This window comes from Camelus dromedarius, chromosome 24, assembly GCF_036321535.1.
Source record: "Camelus dromedarius isolate mCamDro1 chromosome 24, mCamDro1.pat, whole genome shotgun sequence".
NCBI lineage: Eukaryota > Metazoa > Chordata > Mammalia > Artiodactyla > Camelidae > Camelus > Camelus dromedarius.
The window spans coordinates 30,703,197-30,728,641 of record NC_087459.1 but is presented as its reverse complement, the minus strand read 5'-3'; the positions used below and the strand labels follow the sequence as shown (position 1 = coordinate 30,728,641).

At 57.0% G+C, this 25,445-nt stretch overlaps 1 protein-coding gene across 1 annotated transcript in view; it reads left to right on the top strand.

Moving 5' to 3' along the window:
- Positions 1-25,237, top strand: part of GRID2IP (Grid2 interacting protein) — a 34,834-nt gene extending 9,597 nt beyond the window's left edge. Inside the window, exons 3-22 of the mRNA XM_064478714.1 lie at positions 5,470-5,718; positions 5,946-6,031; positions 7,835-7,904; positions 8,393-8,487; positions 8,823-9,006; positions 11,082-11,227; positions 12,761-12,907; positions 13,177-13,274; positions 13,454-13,571; positions 14,351-14,706; positions 15,048-15,464; positions 17,042-17,129; positions 17,946-18,023; positions 18,530-18,726; positions 19,048-19,203; positions 19,326-19,412; positions 20,264-20,393; positions 20,481-20,599; positions 21,277-21,441; positions 21,696-25,237. Coding sequence (XP_064334784.1) covers positions 5,470-5,718; positions 5,946-6,031; positions 7,835-7,904; positions 8,393-8,487; positions 8,823-9,006; positions 11,082-11,227; positions 12,761-12,907; positions 13,177-13,274; positions 13,454-13,571; positions 14,351-14,706; positions 15,048-15,464; positions 17,042-17,129; positions 17,946-18,023; positions 18,530-18,726; positions 19,048-19,203; positions 19,326-19,412; positions 20,264-20,393; positions 20,481-20,599; positions 21,277-21,441; positions 21,696-21,767 — 3,058 coding nt within the window. The 3' untranslated portion in view covers positions 21,768-25,237. The remainder of the gene's footprint in view (positions 1-5,469; positions 5,719-5,945; positions 6,032-7,834; positions 7,905-8,392; positions 8,488-8,822; positions 9,007-11,081; positions 11,228-12,760; positions 12,908-13,176; positions 13,275-13,453; positions 13,572-14,350; positions 14,707-15,047; positions 15,465-17,041; positions 17,130-17,945; positions 18,024-18,529; positions 18,727-19,047; positions 19,204-19,325; positions 19,413-20,263; positions 20,394-20,480; positions 20,600-21,276; positions 21,442-21,695) is intronic.
- The last annotated feature ends 208 nt before the right edge of the window (positions 25,238-25,445 follow it).

Genomic DNA, 25,445 nt, shown 5'->3' with positions numbered 1-25,445 from the left:
CACATATGGCTAGTGGCTGCCGTATAGGAAGCACACATATAGGACGTGTCCATCATCATCTTGGGCAGCGTGGCCTCATCCTCTCAGCATGGCCGTGAAGGTGAGATTTGGGTCAGGGGCAATGATGCAAGTACAGGGTCTCATCTTTCCTTATAACCGCAGTTAATCCTGTGGCTCACAGCCTAATTTGGGCCTGTCCCCAAAGGGATCCCAATTTGATGAAGAGATAAAATGACTTTCTAATTAGGACAGGCCAGGCAGTTTGGAAAATGTGACGTGGTTGGGGGGGAACAGGAAAGCAAAGTCAGTTTTGCTCACTGCTAGTGTTTCAGGAAATATACAGAAAGGGGGAGGGACTGGAGAGGGAAGCAAATGAGGTGATGGAGGGAGCTGGAATTCTGAATCCTGGAAAACCTAGCTTCACTCACTGGCTGGGCAACCTTGAGCAGGTTAACCAACCTCTACAGTTTATTAATAAAAATGGGGTTAGTCATTTCTAGGTGTCCACAGCAGGGTTCTTGGTTGGAACGTGTATAAAGGAACTCCACCAACTGCAAGCAGAAAAGAGATTAGTTGAGAATCTGGGGATAGGGTGTGAGCACCTCCTTCACCCTCTTGTGCTTTAATGACAGGTGTCAGAGACAACATCATTCAAAGTTATTGGGAGAATTCTGTGACACTCTGTGGGAGGAAGTGCTGGGCTGCTAGCATGTGCTCAGTTAGCATTGTTTTTCCCTAGGGAAGGTCTCTTTCTCCCTAGAGAGGTTTCTCAACCACGGCACTATTGACGTTTGGGGCCTGATGATTCTCCATTGTTGGGGGCTGTCCTCTACATTGTAGGATGTTTAACAGCATCCTTGGCCTCGATTCAGATGCCAGTAGCACACCGCCTTCCCATTTGTCGTTTTGTGACAACCAAAACTGTCTCCAGACAGTGCCAAACGTCCTCTAGAGGGCGAAGTCACCCCTGACTGAGAAACACTGGCCTAACATGATCTGCCTTTGGTACCCTCTTGCTGGGGCAAACATTTCAGCAAAGGCCAGCCTGGCCCACCCCATGCTGCTTTGGGTCATCTGGCCAGATGCACCAGCTGTTGGCCCCTTGGTGCCTTCACTGTGCTGGGGTGGTGGAGGGGGGAGCCTGGCCCCAAGGCAGCATGTGCACTGCTGGCTGGGTCTGGATTCAAGCGGGAGTGTCTACTGTGTGCTCACGTCTCCAGTGCCCACAGTCCACACGGGCTTCGGTCAGGCCTGGTTCTGGATGCTGGGCCATCGCAGCTGCTATGAAACAACCAGAAATGCTCTACTGTGATGGGATGGCTGTGGCCTTGTGGATGTCAGGGAGCTGTGCTCACTGTGAGGGTTTTTCAGACATTTCTCTCCCCGGCCAGGCTGAGTCCAGGCCTGGGGAGGACACGGAATGAGGACTTGCTCTGGCTTCCTGCTGCTACAGGGGAGAAATGCAGCCCTGAGAGGCCATGCCAGGGTGGTGGACTTGCTGGGGCCAGGCATGGGGGGCTGGAGTGTTTTGGTTGGCATGGCCTGGACAGGCACAGAGACTGACTGTCAGGTGTGCAGGGGCCTCCCTGTGACAGGCTGCAGGAACCCACAGGCAGGACCCTGTAAGATCTTTCTGCTAAAGACTAAGATGGAGGCAAAGTCCCAGGGGTTTCCTGCCTCTGCCATTCCAGCCTGTCTGGGTGGCGGCCGCCTGCTGGTGGGAGAGAGCCTCATGTGGATGTCCTTACTGATGCCCTGTTCTGGCTCCCTGGCATCTGTCCTTTGGTCCTCAGAACTCAGATTCTCACCCTTTCCGACCTGAAGCCAGGACTTGGATCCGCGAGAAATGACAATGCAGTGGGGTCCCTGGGGTCTGCTCTTGCTCTGATTTCCAGGGATTGGCAGGTCCAGAGTCAGAGGAAGAGTCCAGACCGCCTTTCCTGTTATATCTCCATCCTCCTCTAGGTGGTCCTCCCCTCTCCTCTCTGGGTAGGACATACTCATCTCAGGGAGGCCCTTTATTCCCCACCACCCCCCTCACCTGGGACCTGTCCCAGCCTGGCTGTCCCCTCCTCACTCACCAGGTCTCATTAACTCTACTGCCTGTGTTTTAGAATCTGGCCACTTGTCCCATCCCAACATCCTTCCCTGTTCCCCTCCCAGCCTCAACCCTCCACTGGTGCACCAAAACCTTTGGGGTCCCTCCCCGTCCTCTTAAATCCTTAGACCCTCCTGTGGCTCCTCACTGTTCTCAGAGTGCCAGCTGAGTGGCTGATAATGGCATTCAAGGCCTCCCTCTCTAGCCCCTTCTCCACTGGAGCTTCTCCCTGGGTGGGTAGAGAGGGTTTCCTCTCTCTGGCCCACATCTGCTGAATCCTTGAGTCCCAGTGCACAGGCCACCTCCTCCAGAAAGCCTTCCCAGGCTCTACACCAGGCAGCTGGAGCTTCTATGCTGCCGAGTTCAGTCTCGCTGCAGCCGGGTTTAGAGACGCACCTGGGTGCAGCGGCCCGAGAGGTGGGAGGCGAGGCCAAGCGCATGGGGAGGGACTGATGGAGGGGGTCCAAGAGGAGGCAGTCTGACGGCCTGGAACAGCCCCAGCTCCAGAGAGCAAGCTAAAGGGTCCCCCGGAGGGGCGGGGCGGGGCGGGGCCACCAGAGAAGGGGCGGGCTCTGGGCCGCAGGCCCAGCCTGCTCGGGAGGGGCCGAGCGCGCTCGCCCCGCAGAGGCGCGTGGAATCGCGGCGCCCTTGCTCTGCTCGCGGGCTTCGCCATCCTCTGCCCATCCGCACCGGCCGCGCCGCCGTCGCCGGCTCCAGATGGGGAAGGACCAGGGCTTCTCTCGGCACTTTCGGTAGTTTTTCCCGACCGCGCTCCGAGCCCCCGGGAACCGTGCACCCTGGTGCGACGGACCTGCCTCTGGCTGACCTGAAAAGGGGTGGGGCAGGGGCACTGAGGGGCTTCACTGCCCCGGGTGGGCACCTACCGAGCCTGGCTGGGGGCTTGGGCTTGGGAGGGTGGACATAAACCAGAAGGGTATAAAGGGGCAAATTCCTCCCGTTGGGCATCCAAAACTCAACTGCGGCCCTAGGGGTCGGGATTCGGGTCTGGGACCAAGGGCTGGATTGAAAAGCCCTCTTTCCTTCCTACGACTGGACTGATGGGGGGAAGTGGATAGAGAACGAGGCAGGGAATGTGGTGGAGAGAGAGAACCCTATGGGAGCGCCTGGTAGGAATCTGGAGTTGGATTTAGACTTGACCCCCGAGAGAGAAAAGGACTGACTCTGAGTGCAAGGTCATTGTGTGGCCCGGGAAAGAAGCCTGTGGGCTCAGAGAATCCTATAAGCACAGCAGGGACCTGAGAGTCCTGGGGTAGCCATGGCCAGGCTGTCAGGAAAAGGGGGCATTGATTGATGGATCGGCCACAGTGGTCCGTGAGGCCCCACTGCGCCTGGTTATGCTGGGTCAGTCATTTCAGAGCAGACCCAGGGCCAGACTGAGCCGCCTGGAGGGCCCACACCAACCTGGAAGGGCATCTGGCACACCAGGCAGCCTTGGCCTCCATCTCAGCCCCAAGGACCCTGAGGAGGGAATAGGCCACCCAACCTTCTCCTACCTGTGCAGTTGGTGACTCATCCTGGTTCCCACGGGAGAGGGAGGAGGAGGCCTTTTCTCATTGCTCCTAGAGGGTGGCAGGTTGGACCTAGAGGCTGGAGGTGTTGGGCTGATACCTTCTGGAGCCTGGAGTTGGAGCCCAAAGTGTAAGACAGACAGTTTCCAGCTTGTGATCCCTGCTTTGCCTGGGTGTGAGGCATGTGGGCAATGTGCAGACCGGGCAGCTGGAGATGTCAGGTTCTGGAGACCTTGAGTGACCATCTGGGGAATGGGGCTGAGGCTCTAGACTTTCAGGAATTGCTGGGGGTGGGTAAGGACGAGTGTATCGGGTGATGACTCTCCTGGCAGTCGAACAGGCCATCATTCTAGCCTCCTGGTTTCCTGGAACATCCAGATCTGAAGCAAAGCTCACTGTGGGGTGGGAGGCCAGCCCTGATGCACCCTCCTCCCCAAGGACCCACATCCCTGCCCTCCCACCTGGCAGCTTAGTCTGCCCACTTGGCCATATTAAACCTACCCACAGAGGTCTAGGGAACTGAGTCAGGGCCACTGGGTGACATCAGAAGGGTTGTATTCCAGCTGGCTTCAAAACCACTGCTCCCCCCTCCCCCCACCATGCCCTTGGCACTGGCTTCTGGTACAAAGAACAGGGCAAGGAGTATTGGGATGCAGCCAGGGAGGCCTTGCTAGCAACCAGAACTTCAGGGGCCCCAGAGAGAGACCTGCCACCGTGCTGAGGCTGGCCTTCCATCTCAGTGGTGCCAAGGGGCACCTGTGTAACCTGGGGAAGCTCCAGATCCTCTCTGAGCCTCAGAATCCCCTACCATGGGCCAGGGAGTCCACCAGAATGTTAACAGCTGCCATTACTAAGAGTTGTGGGTGGGCCACTGGTGGACCTCCTGTTTACTGAATCATTGAGCCCCTCCCATGTGCCAAGCCCTGGCTAGTTCCTGTGGCTCATAGCCAAGCTACAGGCCCAGCCCTAAGAAGCTTCCAGCCTTGTAGAGGAGACCTATAGGCACCAAGGGAACATTCCAGGATGTGGACCCTGACAGGGGACTTTGGGATCTCTCCCCTGCCTCTCATCACTTCCAGGGTGAGTGCTTTAAGAGCAGGAACCACAGCACCTTCAGCTTTGAAATCCAGCACCTGGAGCAAGGCCAGTGTTGGAGGTTGAAGGGCAAACCCAGTTCAGCTACCAGAGCGGATATAGTGTACTGGGCAGGGCTGGCAGCCTGGGCAGCAGCCTATGAAACAGGACTGGACGTGGTGGTCCTGGAGCATTCAGAGGAGGCACATGTAGAGAGGGCTGGCCGGAGGAGCAAGCTAGGAGCCTGAGAGTCTGATGAGGGTCTAGGGGAAGTGTGACCCCCACAGCGGATTGTGGCTTCATTTTTCTCCAGTAGTGTTGCCCGGAATCAGGCCCAGAGAAGGCGGATGGTGGGGATCCCTGGCTGGGACTTGGCCTGGGTGGTCCAAGGGCATGAGTTGAGGGAGTCCGGGAAAGGCCAGGGATGAGAAGACAGAGGCAAGAGGAGGAACGGGTCCTGGAATCCATGAACGGGTTTTGGAGACATTGAAGTCCCTGAGGCCAGAGTAATGGGGACAGTGGGAGCGTGACTTTCTCGAAGTAGAGCGATCAGGGCACTGTGGTCCTCGTGTGGCCCGGGCCCGTTGGGGCGCAAGTCCGGGCCCAGAGGGAGGGCATTGGGGTGCAGACTGCTGATTCCCCCGCCACCCCTGGGTGCAGAGGAGAGGCCAAGGGTGGCGCTCACGAAGAGGCGACTCTGGGAGGAGGTTTGCCGAGTTAGGGGCGCTGTCCCGGGGCGTGCTCCGACTCTGCGGTCCTCCCTGGCAGGATCTTCATCCCCAAGAAGCACCGGGCGCGCTTCGACGAGGTGGTGTCGCAGGGCCTCCTGGGCAAGCTGTGCCGCGCCCGGCGGGCGCAGGGCGCGCAGCGGCTGCGCCGGAGCCGTAGCGAGGAGCGGCCGGAGCGCCTCCTGGTGTCCACGCGCGCCAGCGCCGCCCCGCGCCGCCCCGACGAACCGCCCCCGCGCAAGGCAGCCTCTCTGCTGGGCGGCCGCGCCGGCCCCGGGGGCGCGCGCAGGTACCCGGGACGCGCGGGCACGCGCTGCGGACATCTCGGTCGGTTGGCTCGGGATGGACTCCTGGGCAGGGGGTGCGGGGGCGAAACGAGGACACCTGGGGGTTGGGGACCAGGAGAGGTTAAGGGGAGCAGGACACGGGACATCGCCATCCCCTGCACCCTCCGCCTTCTCTCCCCAGGGAAAGGCACGCTGCCCGCCCTCCACCCCTCACCTTCTTTCTCCCCAGGACCGTCCGAGTCTACAAGGGCAACAAGAGCTTCGGCTTCACGCTGCGCGGCCACGGGCCTGTCTGGATCGAGTCTGTCCTGCCTGGTGAGGGGTGGGTGGGTTGTTCAGGATGGGGTAAAGAACTCTGTGAGGCCGGTGCTCAGCAACCCCTCCCCTGTTCAGGTGCCAACCTCAAGTAGCTGTGTCCTCTGAGTGTCCCAGAGCAGCAGATCCAAATCATCCATCTTCCCAAGTCAGGGCAAACCCCCTCCAAGTTCAGCTCTCCATGGTGACCTTCCTATATCCACAGGGAGGACTAGGGGCAGTGCCTGGGACCTGGGGCAGCAAGGACAGAGCTGATGCCCAGGCTGCTCCCAAGACAACATTCCCTGTGCCGGCTGCGCACTGGGAACTTGCTGGGCAGACCAGACTCAGAGAGGCAGCAGGGCTTCAGAGCCTCTTCCCACCGTCCAGCCCCCAGCCCCCAAAATCTGGACTCCCCTCCTCCCACCTGGCCTGCCTCTTCTTGCTCCCAGAATGGTGATATCTCGAAGAAGACAGAGGCTTCTCAGTGAAGAGATCCCACTTTCCCACCCCTCCAGTGGGAGGGAAGAATCATTTCTTGCCGAGGCAGCCCATTCCATTGTGGAAGGTCTCCATGGGGCAAAAATATCTCCTGGCACTGAACTGAAGTCTCCCTCCCTATAACCACCCCGCAGGCTGAGTTACCTGCTCAGTCCTGCACCCATCCCCTCCCAACACCTGGACGTGACGCTCCTAGTGGCACAAACCCATCAGTGCCCCTGCTGCTGCTGAGTTCTTCCACCCTTCTGCACCTCACATCTTCAGTGCACAGATTTGTGAGAAGGGCTCTTCTCACTGAGGAAATTGCCTCAGTGCCTTTGTATCACTGTTCCAGCCATCAGATCATTCTGAGACCCAGTCCTGATGACTGACATATTCCAGTCCTTCTTGAATCTGTGCATCACTAAGTCATTGACACACTGTTGTAGAGAAAATGCCTCTGCTCTCTGCGGAGCTTCCTCTAGATATGATTAATCTCTCCTCTTTGGATCTGTCTCTTCCAACTGTGCCACCATCACCCCCACCTCCCTGCCTCTCCCATTTGTGTAGCCAGAGATGCTTGGCCTGGGGCCATGTTAAAATCCAACCCAACCTCCAGGCTGGTAACACTTTCTTTGTCATAAGAAACAAAAAGGATAGTTCAGTGGAAGCTTTTACGGATGGGGGAGCTGAGGCCTAGAGAGACTCTGGCAAATCAAGGACTAGAACCTGAGGTCTCCTGACTCCTGATCCAGTGATCTTCAATCCCCGGCTTCTACCCCTCGGGGCCTCCCACCCCAGCCTGGTCCAAACTTCCAGGTGGCCACGGTGGCTTCGTCACCATCACCCTTTCCCCACTTTCGGTTCCAGGAAGTGGATTTCCCTCAAGCCCCCCTCTCCCAGGAAGTTTTCTCTGATCATTCTGCTTCCACTCCTGACAATCCTTACAGCCTCAAGAGAGAACCAACTGCTCACAATCTGAAAACATATTTCATTTAGGCATGTATCCTTTCCCCCCACTTGCTTCCAAATCAAATGTAGAATTACGACTAACAGAAGAGGCAGAAGGGAAAAAATCTATGTCCACGGGAGCCAACTCCCCAGCCCCCACTTCTCCAGGTGTTAGGCACTGTGTGAGGTCTGATCTCCGGGGCCATTAAAGCAAAGAGTGAGAATTAGCTGTTCGTGTGCTGAAAATGTCAGTTTTATTATAATTCAGGCCTGGTGAGTCCAACAGGAACCATCAGGGGGTGACTGCTGTTAGTAAAGATAGCGTGTTACTCACAGTTCCAAGAGGAGCAGGCATGCCACGCCCTGCAGCAAGCCCGCTCTTCTCGCTTCCAGGGAGCCCGGCTGACAATGCTTCCCTCAAGTCTGGTGACCGGATCCTCTTTCTCAACGGACTGGACATGAGGTCAGAGGCTACAGGGAACAACAGAGCTTGGTGACAAACAGTCACCAGGACTCCTGATTCTTGGGACACCCAGGCCATAGGCTTCTGACCAGTTGGTCCCCAGAGTCTGTCCCTCTTCCTATGGGAGGTCCGAAACCCACCCTCCCACCCTCTCTAGGGTGTCTGTTCTTCCTTCCAACCAGGAAACACCCCAGCTCCACTCAGGGGGCACAGAGTTGAAAGGATCATGTGTGTCTTGCTCTTAAGAGGGAGCCCTGGTGACATAAGCATGACATCTTCTGTACCCAGCAGTGTCCAGCTGGCCCTGGGCCTGGAGCTTTTCCTGCAGAAGACATTAACAAGCAAGAGAGGCAGGGCCCTGGCTTCTGGTCATGGCCCAGCTGTGGACTTGCCATGTGGCCTCTACCCACAGGAGAGGATGGTTTGGCGGGTGGCCGTGGGCAGGGCTCATCCTGGTCAGGCCCTCCTGGGCCATCTCTGCTTGGCAGGAACTGCTCCCACGACAAGGTGGTGTCCATGCTGCAGGGCAGTGGTGCAATGCCCACGCTGGTGGTGGAGGAGGGGCTCGTCCCGTTTGCCAGCGGTGAGACCCCCACTGCCCCTTGGCTGCCTCGGCCCACAGAGACCCTGTTGGGGTTGCTGTGTGTGGGATTTATGAGTCTACAGAAGTCTCTGCTTTCCCCAAAACCTGCAGATTCCCTCCCCAGGTGGTGCCGTAAAACTCAGTGGGGCAGCCTCAGGGACGCTGCCCAGGGCTCTTCCTCCATCCCCGTCCTCAGCTGCTGGCAGCAGGTGTACCTCCAATGCATGGCACTCACCCCCACTCCAGAAGTTCCCCTAGCCCCAGCTGCCAGGGAAACCGCACCTGTCCTAGGGAACCTGGGTCATTTTTGCCCCTCCTTCCTGTGGTCCCTGCAGACTCTGACTCTATGGATTCCCCCAACCCATCCTCGGCGCTCACCTCCCTGCAGTGGGTGGCGGAGATCCTGCCGTCCAGCATCCGGGTGCAGGGGAGGACTTTCAGCCAACAGCTGGAGCACCTGCTCACGCCTCCGGAGCGCTATGGGGTCTGCAGAGCCCTTGAGAGCTTCTTCCAGCACAGGTGGCCGGGCCAGAGTGGTGGTGGGGACCTGCCCTGGGTGGACCCTAAATCCTGCTCAGACTCAGCATCCGAATCTCCCTGCCTGAGCTTCCTAAGCCCCCTTCTCCTGAGGGAGGCACAAGGAAGGCAGCAGTGGATACAGGGGCCCCGGGATGGGGCAGTCAGGCTGCCCTACAACAAACCAGGCTCTGAAACCTCCCAGCCATGTGACCTGGGCACGTCCCAGCCTCCTGTGGGAAGTGAGGCACTTGCAGCGTTGTTGGTGGGACCCTCACAACACCCCACAGGGGCGCTCACCACCAGCCTGGCCCTGCTGGGGTTGGGTTTTGCCTTTCTTTTTGCACCTCAGCAGCAACAAGAGTGTTTTATCTCACTCCTCAGCCCAGAGAGTCGTTGTCATGGTCCATGCAAAGCCAACCACATGTCCTGTCCCTTCCCTTCCCTTCCCTTCCCTTTCTTTCTTTCTTTCTTTCTTTCTTTCTTTCTTTCTTTCTTTCTTTCTTTCTTTCTCTCTCTCTCTCTCTCTTTCTCTCTCTCTTTCTACTTTCTCTCTTGTTTAAACAAAAAGAAATTTGTTAAAATATATTTCACACACCATACAATTCCCCATTGAGTGGCAACACACTGGTTTTTAGTACATTCACAAATACGTGTAACCATTGTCACACTTCATTTTAGAACATTTCCATCACCTCAGAAAGAAGCCCAAATCCTTTCACTGTCACCCCCGGACCTTGCTCCCCCCTCACCTTGAACAGCACTAATTTACTTTTATTTCTGTAGAGTTCCCTGTTCTGGGCATTTTATATGAATGGAATCACACACTATATGGACTTCCACATCTGGCTTCTTCTATTCAGTGTGTTTTTGACGTCCATCCAAGTTACAACATCTGTAGTCAGCCCTCTGTATCTGTGGGCTCTGCATCCACAGATTCAGCCAGCCACAGATCAAATAGGTTTGGAAAAAACCCAGACAGTTCCAAAAAGCAAAACTTGAATTTCCTAGAGTTCCCTCCATCTCTTAGATACAGACTCCTCATTGATTTTAGACATTATAAACATCTTCTGCCGTCTGTTACTCTGTTATTACTTTTGTTATATCTAATATTAACGGGTCCAAGCTGTACTGCTTTGAACAGGTATTCTTGATTTTGTATAATCAAATTCAATACATTTGGGGCCTTATAGCTTTGGCTTTTGAAATTTTGCTTAAAAAGTCCTTCCCTCCCCCTTGGTCAAAAGATATCTCCTACCTTATCATCTCTTAATTTTATAATTGTACCGTCCACAGTTTGGTCTTTTATACACTTGAGTTCATCCTGATGTGTGGTGTTATGTGAGGTTCAGTTTTATTTTTTCTGTATAATGCAGGGATCAGCAAATTATTTTGGGGGGTGGGGAAGGTAATTAGGCTTATGTATGTATTTTTTTTTAATGGAGGTACTTGGATTGAACCCAGGACCTCGTGCGTGCTGAGAACGTACGGTACCACTCAGCTACATCCTCCCTCAGCAAATGCTTGTTATAAGGGGCCAAATAGCAAATATTTCAGGCTTTGTAGGCCATACAGTTGAAACCCTTCAGCTCTGCTGTTGTACCTTGAAAATAGCCGTAGACAAGATATAAGCCGATAGGCATGGTCACGTTCCAATAAAACTTTCTTTACTAAAGCAGGTGGCTGGCCAGATTTCGGCCCTTGGGCCACGGTTGGCCAGCCCCTGACAGAGTGAGGCACCTTTCCCAGCACACTCTGTATGCTTTAATCTTCACAGCGGCTCTGTGCAGTAGGTGCTATTTTTATTTCCCATTTTGCAGAGGAGGAAACTGAGACAGAGAAATTAGTAAGTTGAGAAAGGTCTCTTGGCTGGTATGAAGCAGAGCTAGGATTTGAATCTGGGCAGCCTGTCTGCAGAGCCTGCCTCCCTGCCTCCTTCTCTGTCTTGGGGAGGAGGGGAAAGGCATGAGGCTGAGGAGTTCTGTGGCCTGGAAGTGGGCCCCTGGTCCCCCACCCTGTGCCCTCTGGCGGGCCCCTGAGCCATGAACCCCTTGCTCCTGTGCCCCCACCCCCACCAGGAACATCGACACCCTCATCGTCGACGTCTACCCGGTGCTGGACACGCCCGCCAAGCAGGTCCTTTGGCAGTTCATCTACCAGCTGTTGACTTATGAGGAGCAGGAGCTCTGCCAGGAGAAAATCGCCTGCTTCTTGGCCATGACCGGTAAGCAGGCCCACCCCCTGCCCCGCCCAGCGGGTGAGGAGCCAGACGCCTGTTCTCACCGGTGAGCTGTTACAGCCGAGCTGGGCCCCTTCCACACGCAGACGCGCCCATGGCCCTGCTAATACCTGCCGACAGCCCGACAGCCCGGGCTGGGCCCACAGGTGCGCCTGCCCAGCCTGGCCCTTAAGGCAGCATGCGCAGAGGACCCTTAGACTGTAGACCGCCTGCCTCACACCGGGGTCTCAGATTTCTCGTCCACAAAATGGGGGTGACCACAGAGGTTGTGCTTGGCATCCCGGGAAGTGTGGCACAGATTAAGAAGTCTGTGTAGTCACTGTCTCCTGGATGGTGAGCTCACAGTGAACCTGGTGGGCTCTGGTTACTGAACTCACATTCGGCTGCTTGCAGCTCAAAAGCCAATAATTCGAGTCTGTAGAAGGGAAAGTTTCTTCAATCGAAAAAGCCGGCAGTCTGGGGAAATGGTACACTTATGTCCAGAGACCAACTCCAAAGGTTCTGTTCAGTCATGATAGTTTTTAAAGGGGAAAATGGGGGAAGAATTTCAGTGAATCGTGGAGGCAGGAGGTTGGCCTCAGCATCATTCTCCACTGTGAGCAGACCGTCTGACTCACTCTTCAGAGTTACCTTGTCCCCGTGCTCTGCCTGCAGGATCACTAAGGGGACTGTCGTGGGTAGACAGCTAATCATTCTTTAAGTACTTCATTTTTCCTTCTTTTTATGTAGGAAAAGAATCAACAGGTTAAGCAAGGCATGGTGTGCATTCAGGGGAGCAGAAGTCAGGAGCTGGTTTCAATTGCTTAGTGATCTCATTCCTAAAATTAGCTTCTTCTGAGGTTAGAGGGGGACAGAAATGGGCAAACAGGAAAGGGGCAAGGGTGCTGCTTTCCCTCTGCTGTGCGCAGACTCACCCAAGGTCCTGCTGGGCCATGTTCCGCCACAGCTCCGCGCTGCTGTCCCCTGTTCCAGGGTGTGTGTCCCATTTGCCCACAACCACGGGCTTCACCACGTAGGATGGGGGCCTTGAAAGTGGGCCAGACCCTGGGCACCTGTCCCGGGCACTGCACCTGCTCTTCACAGCCTGCAGAGCTCCTACATGCTGGCCCCCGTGCTCCCACTAACCCTAGTCCTGGGGACCCACGGTTTGTTGGGGGAAGGCTGAGGGTTTGGGCTCAGGGTACAGGCTGGGCAGCAGATGTCCCACTACCCATCTCCCTAGACCCAGAATCTTCACCCCACACGCCCCTGTGGTGTCAAGACCTTGGAAGCATGGGTCCTAGGCTCCTGTCATGAGAAGAGGCCCGGCCTTCATCCTCAGGCTGACCCCACCCCATATCCATCCTCTGCCCGGCGCCCAGCTTCTCACCCCAGGGATTCCCCTGGACAGCGGTCCTAGAGCCCAGCAGGGCGGGGGCTCACAGATCAGTGCAGACGGCTGCTGCCCTCACCCTCCTGGAGGCTCCTTGTCTGGCTGAGAAGACAAGGGGCCCATCTCCCCTTTGCGTCTCACAGCAGAGCCCGAGCCCGCCCTGGACCTGGAGCCCGAGCTGGAGCCCGAGCCAGAGCCGGTGCCGGAGCCCCAGCCGCGGAGCTCGCTGAGGGCCTCCTCCATGTCCCGCCGCAGCCTCCGGTCCCAGGGCCTGGAGGCCGGCCTCGGGTGTGGTAAGTCCCTGAACCGAAAGGCTAGAGTGGGTGGGAGGGTGCGACCAGGGCTCAGTTTTCCCACCTGCAAAATGGGCTTGACGAGATGAGAAGTCCCCGGAAATGGGCTGAGTAGCCGCCCCCCCTGCCACCCTGGTCTGGAGGGCTTGGTGGTCCTTTTCTGTGGCCCCTACTGGATCTGGGCTGGGGCCTGAGTCCTAGAACTCAGAGGCTGTCACTATACAACCCTCCCACCTGCTGTGGACTTGGCCCTCCTTGTTCCTCGACAGGGCCCAGTGAGTGTCCGGAGATGCCTCTTCCTCTGATACCAGGCGAGCGCCAGGCGGGCGATGGCACATCCCTCCCCGAGACCCCCAACCCCAAGATGGTGAGACCTTCTCTCTGCCCTGCTTTTGGGGTCAGTGGGGAGCTGGGAATGGGTGGCCCATGGAGCTGGGGCAGACCCTTGCCTCCCAGACCACGTAGGCCTGGCCTCTGAGGCCATATTAGGGCCACATGGGGGAGGTAAGAGCAGGCTGGACTCGTCCCCACCTCCTCCCCACAAAGATGTCAGCAGTCTACGCAGAGCTTGAGTCCCGACTGAGCAGCAGCTTCAAAGGGAAGATGGGGACCACCTCCAGATCCCGTGCCTCCCCACCAGTGCCCAGCGCAGCCCGCACAGCAGGTAGGGGCTCTCCAGCCCTGGCTCCTGAGGGCAGCACTGGCCTCTGTCCTCCTGGCTGGCTGTCTGGGTGTGGCCCCCACCTCCAGACATACTCCTAGACAGCCCTCTTTGCTCCATGGCCATAGGGTTGAATGTGTGGAACCCCAGCAGCCTCTGAGGCTAGCTGCCATCAAGGTTAGGATTGTCCTGGCTCCTTCCATGTCCCCTCTGATCCTCACCCCTGCTGTGGATGTAGAAGAGCAAAGGGCTGCCCCCATAGGAGTCCCCAGGTTAGCAGGTAGCTGTTGGGTAAACTATTAAGTGCATGCATACATTGCTCTATGAATGGCACAGCTGGGAAGATGGTTGCTCACAGACACACATAATGGTTTCTCTGCAGTTTGGAAGGCCGGACCCCTGGGTGATGTTCCTGTGAGCCAAGGGGCTGCTGGGTGTGGGGGTGCCTCATGACCCTTGGTCTGGGGTTTGGAAACCCCACACCCTTAACTTGTGGTCAGTGGGTCCTGGGTGAGACCCTGGTATCCCTTCCAAGATGAGCTGGGGTCCGCTGGTCCTGGGCTAAGCAGTGCTCCCTCTGCCCACTCAGGCCTTTGATCATCCTCAGGGAAGAGCCTGGGGAGGCAGAGTCACACAGGGTCTTCCTGCACTGTGTCCAGAGAGGGAAAGGAAGGTGCCCAGGGACACAGAGCCAATTGGCCCTGGGCCCCTCACCTCCAGCCTGTACCTGGAACCCCAGTACCCACTGAAGAGGGGTCCTTTTGCTCCATCCCCCACCCCAGGGCCCAGGACCCTGTCCAGCGACTCATGGCCCGGTGAGCGGCTCCTGCCCTCTCCCTGCTACTACCCACTGTGCTCAGAGGGCCTGGCCTCCCCCAGCAGCTCCGAGTCCCACCCCTACGCCAGCCTGGACAGCAGCAGGGCGCCCTCCCCACAGCCAGGCTCCGGGCCCACCCACTCTGACAGCCCCCCCAGCCCAGACCCCGGCTGCCCACCCAGCCGCAGGAAGCTCTTCACCTTCTCCCGTCCGGCACGAAGCCGGGATACTGACCGCTTCCTGGATGCGCTGAGTGAGCAGCTGGGCCCCAGGGTCACCATCGTGGATGACTTCCTGAGCCCTGAGAATGACTATGAAGAGGTGAGCGTGCAGGCAGATGTGGAGGGCACAGGGGCCGGGGTGATCTGGGGGTCTGTAAGGGACAGTGGCCCCAGTCTCCTGCAAGAGGCCTGTTGCCCTGGATACTTGCCCCATGCTCCCCTCCGCCTGCCCCAGTCCATCCTAGGCTGTCCCAGGGTACCCCACCCTGGGCTTAAACTGTAACGCTCCTTACCCGAGGGTGCCCCGTTCCTTGTCCCAGGCTACGCCACACACTGTCAGGCCATCCTATCCGCTGCCCCAGGCTATCCCACTCCTTGCCCTGTCCTCCAGTCTCCCTGGGCCCAGCCTTGCTCTCCCACCCCTTGCTGTGTCCCCATTAGATGAGCTTCCATGACGACCAGGGCAGCTTTGTCACCAATGAGAGGAGCAGCGCCAGCGAGTGCATCAGCAGCAGTGAGGAGGGCAGCTCCCTGACCTACTCCTCCATCTCTGACCACATCCCCCCACCCCCGCTCAGCCCCCCCCCACCGCCACCCCTGCCCTTCCACGACCCCAAGCCCAGCTCCCGCACCCCTGATGGTCCCCGGGGCCCCACTCAGACGCTGGGCAAGCCTCTCGCCCAGCTCAGCCACCCAGTCCCGCCACCACCCCCACCGCCCCTGCCCCCACCTGTCCCCTGTGCACCCCCCATGCTGTCCCGGGGTCTGGGCCACCGCCGCAGTGAGACCAGCCACATGAGCGTCAAGCGCCTGCGGTGGGAGCAGGTGGAGAACTCAGAAGGCACCATCTGGGGACAGGTAGGTGACCTGGAGACCAGGAGAGCTCTACACCAGGGGAGGGGCTTGGGCAGCAGCAGTGAAGGCGAGACTCATTTCTGGGCCTCTTCAACATCAGCTGAACACCCCCTGGTCCTCTTGTCCCTGAGGCATCTGTGTCCCTGAGCCAATAACACACTGGGGACACCCAGAAATGGCACCTTGAAACCTATCACTCTTGAGATTTGAATAGCTCCCTTAGGCTCTTAGAGCCAAGAGAAGGACAACTGGTTAGGGAATCACTGGCCTTCAGACTGTCTGACTTTCTACCATGAGTAGTTTGTTCACAGGAGCCAAGACTGAAGGATTCTTAGAAGGACAGCTGGTCCAAATCCCTGAACAACAGCCTCTACCCTTTCACTTTGATGCTTGAATTTCCTCCCAAACAATACTGCCAGTGTATACATGAATACCTCCAGTGACAGGGAACTCACTACCTGTCAAGGAATCTCTTTCCTCACTGGATGGTTTTCACCATCCATCCTTGTATTGCTCTGAAATTGTGTCTCTCCAAAATTCTCATGCCCTGCTGTCTGTCCTGCCCTTTGAAATCAGGCAGAGCAAGTATATTTCCTCTTCCACAGACAACCAGCCTGTTAGATGAGCAAGTTTCATCCCCTCCCTCTTCTTCAGGTCATTCCCCTAGAATGTATTTTCTAGCCTCACAGTCTGTCAAAGGGCAGACCCCTAATGGAACCCCCAGTGGGGCTTAACCAGCCCAGAGGAGAAAACAGAGTTTTCATCTCCTGTGACCTGGACATCATACTCCTTTTAATATGGCCTGAGAACCCTCCAGCTTCTGGGGCTGCTCCATCCCAGTGCTCATTCCCACCATCATCCTCAACCCTATTGAGACCAATAGCGTGCCCGCACCTGTAGCCACACTCTGTTGGGGTGTGCCTGTCACTTTTTCCCACTGCCATCTCCTGGGTCCCCTTTCTGGCTCCTGCCTTCCCAGCCGAGTTGGCATCAGCCCACATCTCCGGGGAACCTTTCCCTGCTGCTCCTGAGGATTCTCAGCAGGACAAAGTCACAAACAGGGACTTACTGGGCCCCCTAGAGACCTCACTCCTACCAGCCTCAGATGGGCCTGCAAGCCTTGTTCTGCAGAATGGTCCTTCAGCTGGTTACTGAAGGTGGACACAGGGGCACAGGTCATGCATCTGACCAAGCCCAAATCCATACCAGGTGTCCCTGCCCTGCAGCCATGTTGTGACACTTTGTTTTTCTGCCTGTCCTCCCTTTGGGATCTCCTTGTGGCAAGCACCCCATCCTCACCCCCTGTCAAGCTCCATATGGCCCTCTTAGATTGTCACCTCTCATCCAGACCATTCATCACAGCCACCTGCCCAGCTCTTAGCCCCTGGCACTTCCCTGCTTCGGTTTCCCCAGCATTGGGAACCCTCCTCCCACCACTAGGTTTATCCCAGGGCTTGATGGAGGCTCTCCCCCAACCCCGCCAGTGCTCAGAGGGTGGCCCTTAGAGGGTGGGGGCGGTAGGGGATGGCAGTCCCGTTGCCTGTGTTCTTCCTCACTCTGAAACTCCCACTCCCTTGCAGCTCGGGGAAGACTCTGACTATGACAAGCTGAGCGACATGGTGAAATACCTTGACCTGGAGCTCCACTTTGGCACCCAGAAACCTGCTAGTAAGTGGCCGGAGGGCCCTAGGGGGGCCCAGAAACCAGGTGCCCTGTGGCAGCCCAACCACTGCCTTCTGTGGTGTCTTGGGGCTTAGAGTCCCCGAGGTCTGCACAGACTGCCCTTTTCTTACGTGTCCCTGAGTTACTTAACTTCTTGGAGCCTCAGTCTTCCCACCTCAAAATGGAGATAATAGTTGTCATTCATTGCATGCTTACACTCTTGTTTCTAAATTAACCCTGTGTCAGACACTCCTGTTTCTAAATTAACCCTGTGTCAACTGTACAAGATAGGGACTGTGATTGCCCCAACCTCCTGATGAGGAAGCACAGAGAGGCCAGTTAATTTACTCAAAGTCACACAGCCAGAATAAGGTGGACAGATATCCCTCCCAGTATCTCTCTCTCTCTCTCCCCTTACCCCTTTAGTTGTTGGGTGGGGCTCCAGGCAGTCAGAGATATTGTGTGTGAAAGGTGGACCCTGGATGGAAGAGAAAGGTCATTTTCTATCCAGGAAGTATCTGCAAGGTCGAGAGATGATTGGTTCCCCTTATAGGGCCAGCTCTGTCCCAAGGGCCCAGGGGAGGGAGGGTGGGGGAGGGACACACACACACAAGCCACACATTCTGAGTGTGTGACTGGACCCCAGAGTCCCTAAGTAGGAGGCTGAGGAATGAGGAAGGTGTGGACACCTGCATCTGACTCAGGCACGTCCATGGTCAGGAGCATCTGGGCTGTGGGGTGTGGCCACATTCCTCCTCTTGGGCCCTTGCACAGCAGCCTCGGCCTAGCCTCCCCTCATTAAACCATCAGTTTCCCTTCCAGAGCCGGTACCCGGGCCTGAGCCCTTCAGGAAGAAGGAGGTGGTGGAGATCCTGTCCCACAAGAAGGCCTACAACACCTGTGAGGGGCTGGGGATGCCCAAGGGTTGTTGGGGGCAAGACACGACGCGTCCCCTGGGCCACGGAGCCTCGGACCCACCCCGGTGAATGACGGAGATTAGGCCGTGAGAGTCCCCAACACCTGCTAGGTGAAAGTCCCCTCCCAGGTCCCACCGGGCGCAGGTACAGGCCTTGGCGCCCCTCATCGGCCCCGCCCTCATTCTGTAATTGGCTCCCCAGTTCTGTCCCTGCCTCCAGCCGCTTCCTCTACCCTCCCTACTCAGGACCCTCCGTAGTTCTCTGGCCCTACCTCCACAGGCCCCACTCAATTTCTGGTCTCCTCGAGAACCCCACCCTCGCCCTTTAATCGGTCTCAGGAAGGACGTTCTCCATCTCTGAGTCGGCTCCTGCCCCACCCCGGTTCCTTGCCACGCCCCCAGGCTTCACCCAGTAGCCCAGGTGACTCGAAGCCCTGCCCTCTCTCCGCCCCGGCCCCGCCCCGGCTCACGCTCGCGGCCCCGCCCACAGCCATCCTGCTGGCGCACCTGAAGCTGAGCCCGGCGGAGCTGCGGCAGGTGCTCATGAGCATGGAGCCCCGGCGCCTGGAGCCCGCGCACCTGGCGCAACTGCTGCTCTTCGCGCCCGATGCCGACGAGGAGCAGCGCTACCAGGCCTTCCTCGAGGCGCCCGGCCGCCTCAGCGAGCCCGACCAGTTCGTCCTGCAGGTGCTGCAGCCGAGAACCCTACCCAGGGGTAGGGGCTGCTGCCCAGCGGCCTCGGCCTCCGCCTCCTCTCTCGGGTCTCTCGTGAGCGTGGGTCCCTCTCCCCTCCCGCCACTGCGCTCACACCTGAGTCCCGATTTGACGCCTTTAACAGCCAGTTCTCTCTTAGAATCTAAGGTAGATGGGATGAGAGTGCCCCCAGAGGTGTGCTTACTTTTCCTAAGGGGATACTGGGCAGCCCGCTGACCCCCACCGCAGGCTGGCCTGGGGCAGTGGGTCTTCCGCGGGCGGGACAGATGACTCCAGGCCCTGACTCCGCGGCAGATGCTGTCAGTTCCTGAATACAAGACCCGCCTGCGCAGCCTCCACTTCCAGGCCACCCTTCAGGAGAAGACAGAAGAGATCCGAGGCAGCCTGGAGTGCTTGCGCCAGGCCTCCCTTGAGCTCAAGAACAGCCGGAAGCTCGCCAAGATCCTGGAGGTCAGGGTCCACCCTCTCTCATGTCACTCCACCTGCCCCTCTGCCCCCTGGGGCTTCCAGCCTGAGAGGGGCCAGGGAGTGGGTAGGGCCTGGGCAGGACCTGCCCACCTTTCTCTCCACAGTTTGTGTTGGCCATGGGCAACTATCTCAACGATGGACAGCCCAAAACCAACAAGACCACAGGCTTCAAAATCAACTTCCTGACGGAGGTGAGGGGGCCAGACGGGCAGTCATCCATGAGTTTGCTCTACCACTGAGGCCCTTCCCCCAGGAGGAGGAGCTGGCTGCCCACAGGCCAGGATGTGACAGAAGCAAAGGGTGGGGGTTGAGGGGGTTGTGGGGGTGGTAAAGTGACTTCTCCAAGCCAAGTCTCAAGATCTGGGAAAATGGAGTGGTGGGAGAGGGGAGGGGGGGGAGGGAAGGTTCCAGGAGGAAGGGGAGAGCCCTACCCTGTAGGTTCTGTGCCTTTGACACCACCACCACTCTCAGGCCGTTCCTACCCCAGAAAGATCTAGGATCAGAGAAAGGACAGCTCAAATGCCCAGCTTTCCCCCAGTGTTTCTGGGAGTTTTCTCCACGACGCCTTTGGTTGTTTAAAAAAAAAAAAAGAGGAAGAAAAGCTCCGTTTGTAGATACGAATGACTTAGGATGTCTGAGGTTCAGAGGGGCCACAGATGGTTCCAGAAAATCACAAAAGGGAAGAAGTCTGAGTGATGCTCCCCACTTTCCCTAGGGTTAGAGAATCTTGGGCTCTATCTGCAGACAAGGGCAAACTCACAAGGACAGTAAAACCTGGGGGGCTCCCTTAGCTGGGGGCTGTGGGCCTGGTTCCTGGGGTCTCAAAGGTCTGGGTGAGGGAACAGGACTGCAGCATCCCAGCAGTTAAAAGCTTCCGAGTGAGGAATGCCAGCCAGTGGTTTATGAGCTTCGGAGTTGGAGAGAGTTGTGGGCCAGGAATTGATGCCAGTCTGGGAAAAGCAGGGCTAAGAGTACCTGAGCCCACGGGACTGGGAATCTGATGGGGTCCTTGAGGAGGATGTATGTTGGGGGTCACTTGCAGCTAAACTCCACCAAGACGGTGGACGGGAAGTCCACCTTCCTGCACATCCTTGCCAAATCGCTGAGCCAGCACTTCCCTGAACTCCTGGGCTTTGCTCAGGACCTGCCCACCGTGCCCCTGGCTGCCAAAGGTAGGTTGGGTGCATGGATGGGGAGGCAGAGGCACTGCCATTCTGGGTTGGGAGGGTGGCCCATCAGGCCCTGTCCCTTCCCTACAGTGAACCAACGAGCCCTGACCAGTGACCTGGCTGACCTCCATGGCACCATCAGTGAGATACAGGCTGCCTGCCAGAGCATGTCCCCCTCGAGTGAGGACAAGTTTGCCGTGGTCATGTCGGTATCCTGTAAGCAGCCTGTCCCAGTGCCACAGGGGACCCCAGGGTGGTGCAGCAGAGCTGGCTATAGCTCCAGTGGCCTCTGTCGACCTCATATCGTGTCCCAGCAGAGATTCTGGGCAGAGGCTGTTGTGAGTCTAGGGGTTCTGGAAGAGGGTCCCATCTTGGGTTATTTAGAATCCAAGCACTTATGCCAACCTGTGTGTAACTGAGGAGCTCTTGTGATGGGCTAAAGCCGCCACCTTGCCCCAGACTTAAGTCACAAGATACAAGGTGAGGCTTGTGGGGCCTGGCCAAGCCAAAGGCAGTCAGGAGAGAATATTCCCACTGAGTGTGACAAGTGCTATAGAAAAAGAGAGACAGAAAAAGGGAGAAAGGCCTTTCTCACTCTCTAGTGATGAGGGCGCTATACGTGGATGGTTCAGAAGAGAAGGTGGTAGCATCTGAGCAGAGCCAGCAGGGAAGAGAGCTGCCTGGTGAAAGGCCTGAAGCTAGACTGCATGTGGCAGGTTTCACAATGAGCTTGGAGGGCAGTGGGCGCAGGGACTGGAGCCTCTGAACAGGGCGTGGTTCCCACGTGAGCAAAAGGCCTGGGGCAGACCGGAGTTAGGCAGCAAGGCCGCTGGCTTGTGTCGTTGCGGGGGTATCTGGGGCAGTTTCCTTAACAGAGGCCCATCAGTCCTTCCTGGAGACAGCCCAGCCAGTGCTGCGGGCCCTGGACGGGCTGCAGCGCGAGGCCATGGAGGAACTGGGCAAGGCGCTGGCCTTCTTCGGTGAAGATTCCAGAGCCACCACTTCTGAGGCTTTTTTCGGCATCTTTTCGGAGTTCATGAGCAAGTTCGAGGTGAGCCAGGGTGGGGGGCCAAAGGGGCCCCTGAGAAGGGAGGGCCAGATGTCAAACGAGGGGGGTCCTCTGTGAAGCCCTGGGTGAGAAAGTCCCCGGCCCCCTCCACCCCCGTGAGAGATACGCGCCCCCACCTGGGCAGGTCCCGCAGGTCTCTACCCCCGCGATCTGGGGTGGGGAGACGAGGCGGGGGAGTGGGTGCGGCTTCCGGGACCGCTGACCAAGCCGCTCCCCACGTGCTCCTCCCTCCCCAGCGGGCGCTCAGCGACCTGCAGGCTGGGGAGGGCACGCGCAGCTCTGGGATGGTTTCGCCCCTGGCCTGGTGACGGTGGCGGCCTCGCTTCCTCTTCGGCCCGAGCGCGGAGACGGACGCCGGAGGCTGCGCGGGAGAGGGTGGCCGGGACGCCGCCTGCGTGGCCCGGAGCGGCCCGGGTGCGGGAGTGGGACCCAGTCACCCGCGCGACTCCAGCTACCTCAGTCGTCGAGCTCCGGCCGCCCGCGAAGGTGCGGGGCTCGGCCGGGGACCCCTTCTCAGGGCCGAGCCCCCGGCTCCGAGCGTTGGGGGCGCGGGGCGGGAGCCAGGGTGCCGACTCCCCGGGAAGAGTGGACCACCCACCGCCACGCCCTGCCGGCTTCCTGCTCCTTGCCCCCGCCTCCAAGGCAGGGCTGGCGGTGCGCGCCCTCAGGACATCGGGGTCCCGGGGAGGGGGCGCTGCCACCAGCAGGTGGATTGCAATTGCGAAGTGGCCGCGGCAGTAGGGCAGCGTCTTGACTGGAGTGTGCCCAGCCCCAAGGAAGGATGTCTGAACCTTTTCTGAACCGAGTGTGCATAGGGGTTGCCCTCGGAGCACGGACCTCACAGACCTCGAACCCTGGAGGAAACAGATGCCCCTGAACACACCACACCAGTGGGCACGATAAGGCCTGGAGGTCCATCACACAGCCAGGGTCTCCTGGGGCTGCTTGGAAGAAGGCAGGCCGGAAGGAAGAAGAGCCCCAAGTACGGGGCCTAGGGGTGTGTGCACCCGGCCTGGGTTTTGGAGGCTGGAAGAAACTTCAGTTGGCTGCAGCCCAGAGCCAAGGCAGGCTGGAGAGAAGCCGGGCAGAGATGTAGGAAAGGATTAGGAAGACCCTCTATGTTAGACTATAGAGTCGAGGTTTTTATCCAGCAGACAAATTTAATCCAGTTTAGAAGGGGTCACTTGGAAGTGGGAGTCTGGGAGGGACATGGGGACGTCAAGGTATGGGGCAAAGAGAACAGGGAGGTGTACAGGTGACAAATGGGAAGGATTTGGTGGCTGATTGCCAGGTTTCTCACCTGGGTGGGTGGCAATGATGTTCCCTGGAACAGGTCATGTGAACAGAGCAGCCTCAGGGGCAGTAACACAACCTGGGACATATTTGGGATCCCGGCGGCTGTTTTGTATGTGTGTCTGGAGCCCCTGGTGAGGACTGGGTTAGAGGAGGGAGTTACCTGCATACCTACAGGGAGCAGGGGGGTGCTGAGGGCAACTTGCCTTTCTTTGTTTCTTCCTTTCAATTCTCCAGTTGGCAAATTCTGGCATCAGGCAGCATCCTGTTACCTTCCCTTCCTGTTCTATCAGAGAAGCCTGAAACGGGCTTTAGGTTTCGGCTTTTTCTCTCTCACTGTGATTGAATGGCTGGTGTTGCTCCTGGGTGGTTTGGGACCCATGCAGTTCTCCCCAGTCTCCCACAGGCCCTTCTCTGAGGTCATGTATGTTCTGTGTTCGTTCTCCACTCACAGCTACCATATAAAAGTGTCGAGTCCAAAGTGTGTGATTCAGATGGGAAAACATACCCAGATGTGGCTGGTTGTGGGCATTTTTCTCCAGTAGCTCAAGCTGGATAATTTCCGTAAGTTCCCAAAACCTTTGTCTCTGAGAAACATGTCAGAAGGTCAGTTAAAATCCCCGTGTGAGATCTGTAGAGATTCTAGACTCCACCAGCCTAGGAACAGACATGAGCCTCTAGCCCCAGGTGGCCCGAATAGCATTTTCTGCAAATTAGAAGCACACGCCCTCTCCAGGTGGCACCAGCCCCGGGCCAGGGGACGCAGGTTGGCAAGCCATTCACTAGCTGGGATTTCTCCCTATCATGTCTTGTAAACATTTCCTATTTGCCACACAATGCTGTGTCACCAACTGTCCCCAAACTCAGTGACTTCAAATGGCAGCCACTACTGCTCTTGAGTCTGTTGGTCACCTGGGCAGTTCTGCTCTGAGCTGGGCTCACTTGTATGTCTCTAGTCATCTGTGGGTCAGTTGGGCGGCTTTGCTCATAATGCAGGGCTCTCTCCACATCTGGGGCCTTGGCTGGGGCAGTTGGGATGGCTCCCTGTGGCTGCTCATCCTCCAGCCAGGACAGTTCACACGGTGGCAGCAGGAGCCCAAGAGAACAAGCAAGGGCACAGAAGATTCCTCAGAACTCTCACCCGATTCCTTCTGCCACATTCTATTGTCAAAGCAAGTGACAATGCCAGCCCCAAGTCTAGGGAAGGGGAAATAGGCTGCCCTCCTGATGAGAGATGCTGGAAAACCACATGGTGTGGATTCAGGCTTAGCTAGGACCATTTTTGCCATCAGTCCACCACATGCTTCCTTGGCCAGGCACCCTGGTACACATCCCAGCCTCTAAAATCCTCAGTGGCCCCAGTCCTCCCTGGACCCAGCACAGCTCTGGTCACCCATCCTCACGTGTCCTTCAGGTGCCATGTTTTTCATTCTTACCTAGTCACCCACAAGTCACCCGACTCCTCTCTAGATACACTCAGCACAGGAGGCAGCAGTGGTGTGTGCCTGTGCCTACCTAGCAGCCTCTTCTGCTGGAGGAAGCTCCCTGTTCTCCCTCTGGGAAATCATCCCTCCCCTGCTCTGCCTGCTTGGAGTGGTGCTGATTGGATAACTACCATCTTGTGGCTCTGGCTGGGTGACTCAGAGTCAATTCAAGACTCAAGTTAGAACTGTTCGGAGAAGGAGGCGCCTTTCTTCTGGATCAATCGTTGGGTGTATAGAGGGTGGAATCCTGCAGAGAGCTTTCAGGACCACCACGTGGAGGGCACCTGCCTGGGTGTAAAACCAATGGGGAAGAAAAGAAGAGAGGACCACGCCATCTCTTTGTCCCTGGATCCAACTGTGCCTGAAGCAGACATCCTGTCTTTTCAGTTTTGGAGCCAACAAAGTCCCCCCACCATTCTTACATTTAAAAAATTTCTTCTCATTTTTTGGCTTAGGCTGCTTTGAATGGGTTTCTGTCACTTGCAGTACTAAGAGGCTTTACTAATACACCCATCAAGTGATGGTTGTAGACATTCAGTCTTTTCACATTGTCACTGCGTTCTCTTCATTCATAAATACATTCGCCAATATTTTTTGACTGCCTACTATGTGCCAGGCACAATGCTGGGTGCAGATATCTTATGGGTCAGTCTCTCTGTGCGTGGTTTCCTAGGGTTGTATTTCATGGTAGTTCTACACCCGAGTCAGTACAAAGCCCTTTATGGGAGCCGATATGTGCACCATCCCCCCGACCCCGACACCTCACCAAATGACGAGGTGTGAGTACAAGCACTTTGCCCCAGGAATGTATTTCTCTCTCAATTACACTAACAGAATAACATAGCCCAATTACACACCGCCTTTCCTAGTAACACCAGTTAATGTTTGCTAGGTAGTGTGCTCCATGTTTTCACACATTTCATTTCATGTTACTTTCACAGTGACCCCTTGGAGGTGGGTTTTTGTTATCTCCTTTTTACAAATAAAAAGTCTGAAACTCAGGAAGGTTATGTGACTTGCTGGATGGAAAATTAAGTCTTTCTAAATCCAAAGCCCATCCTCTGAATGGAATATCTTCTTTGCTTTACTTAGCATGATCTTTTTGGGGGAGGGGGTTAGGTTTATTTGTTTATTATTTGTTTATTTTTTTGTAATGGCGGTACTAGGGATTGAGCCAAGGACCTCGTGCATGCTAAGCACATGCTCTAC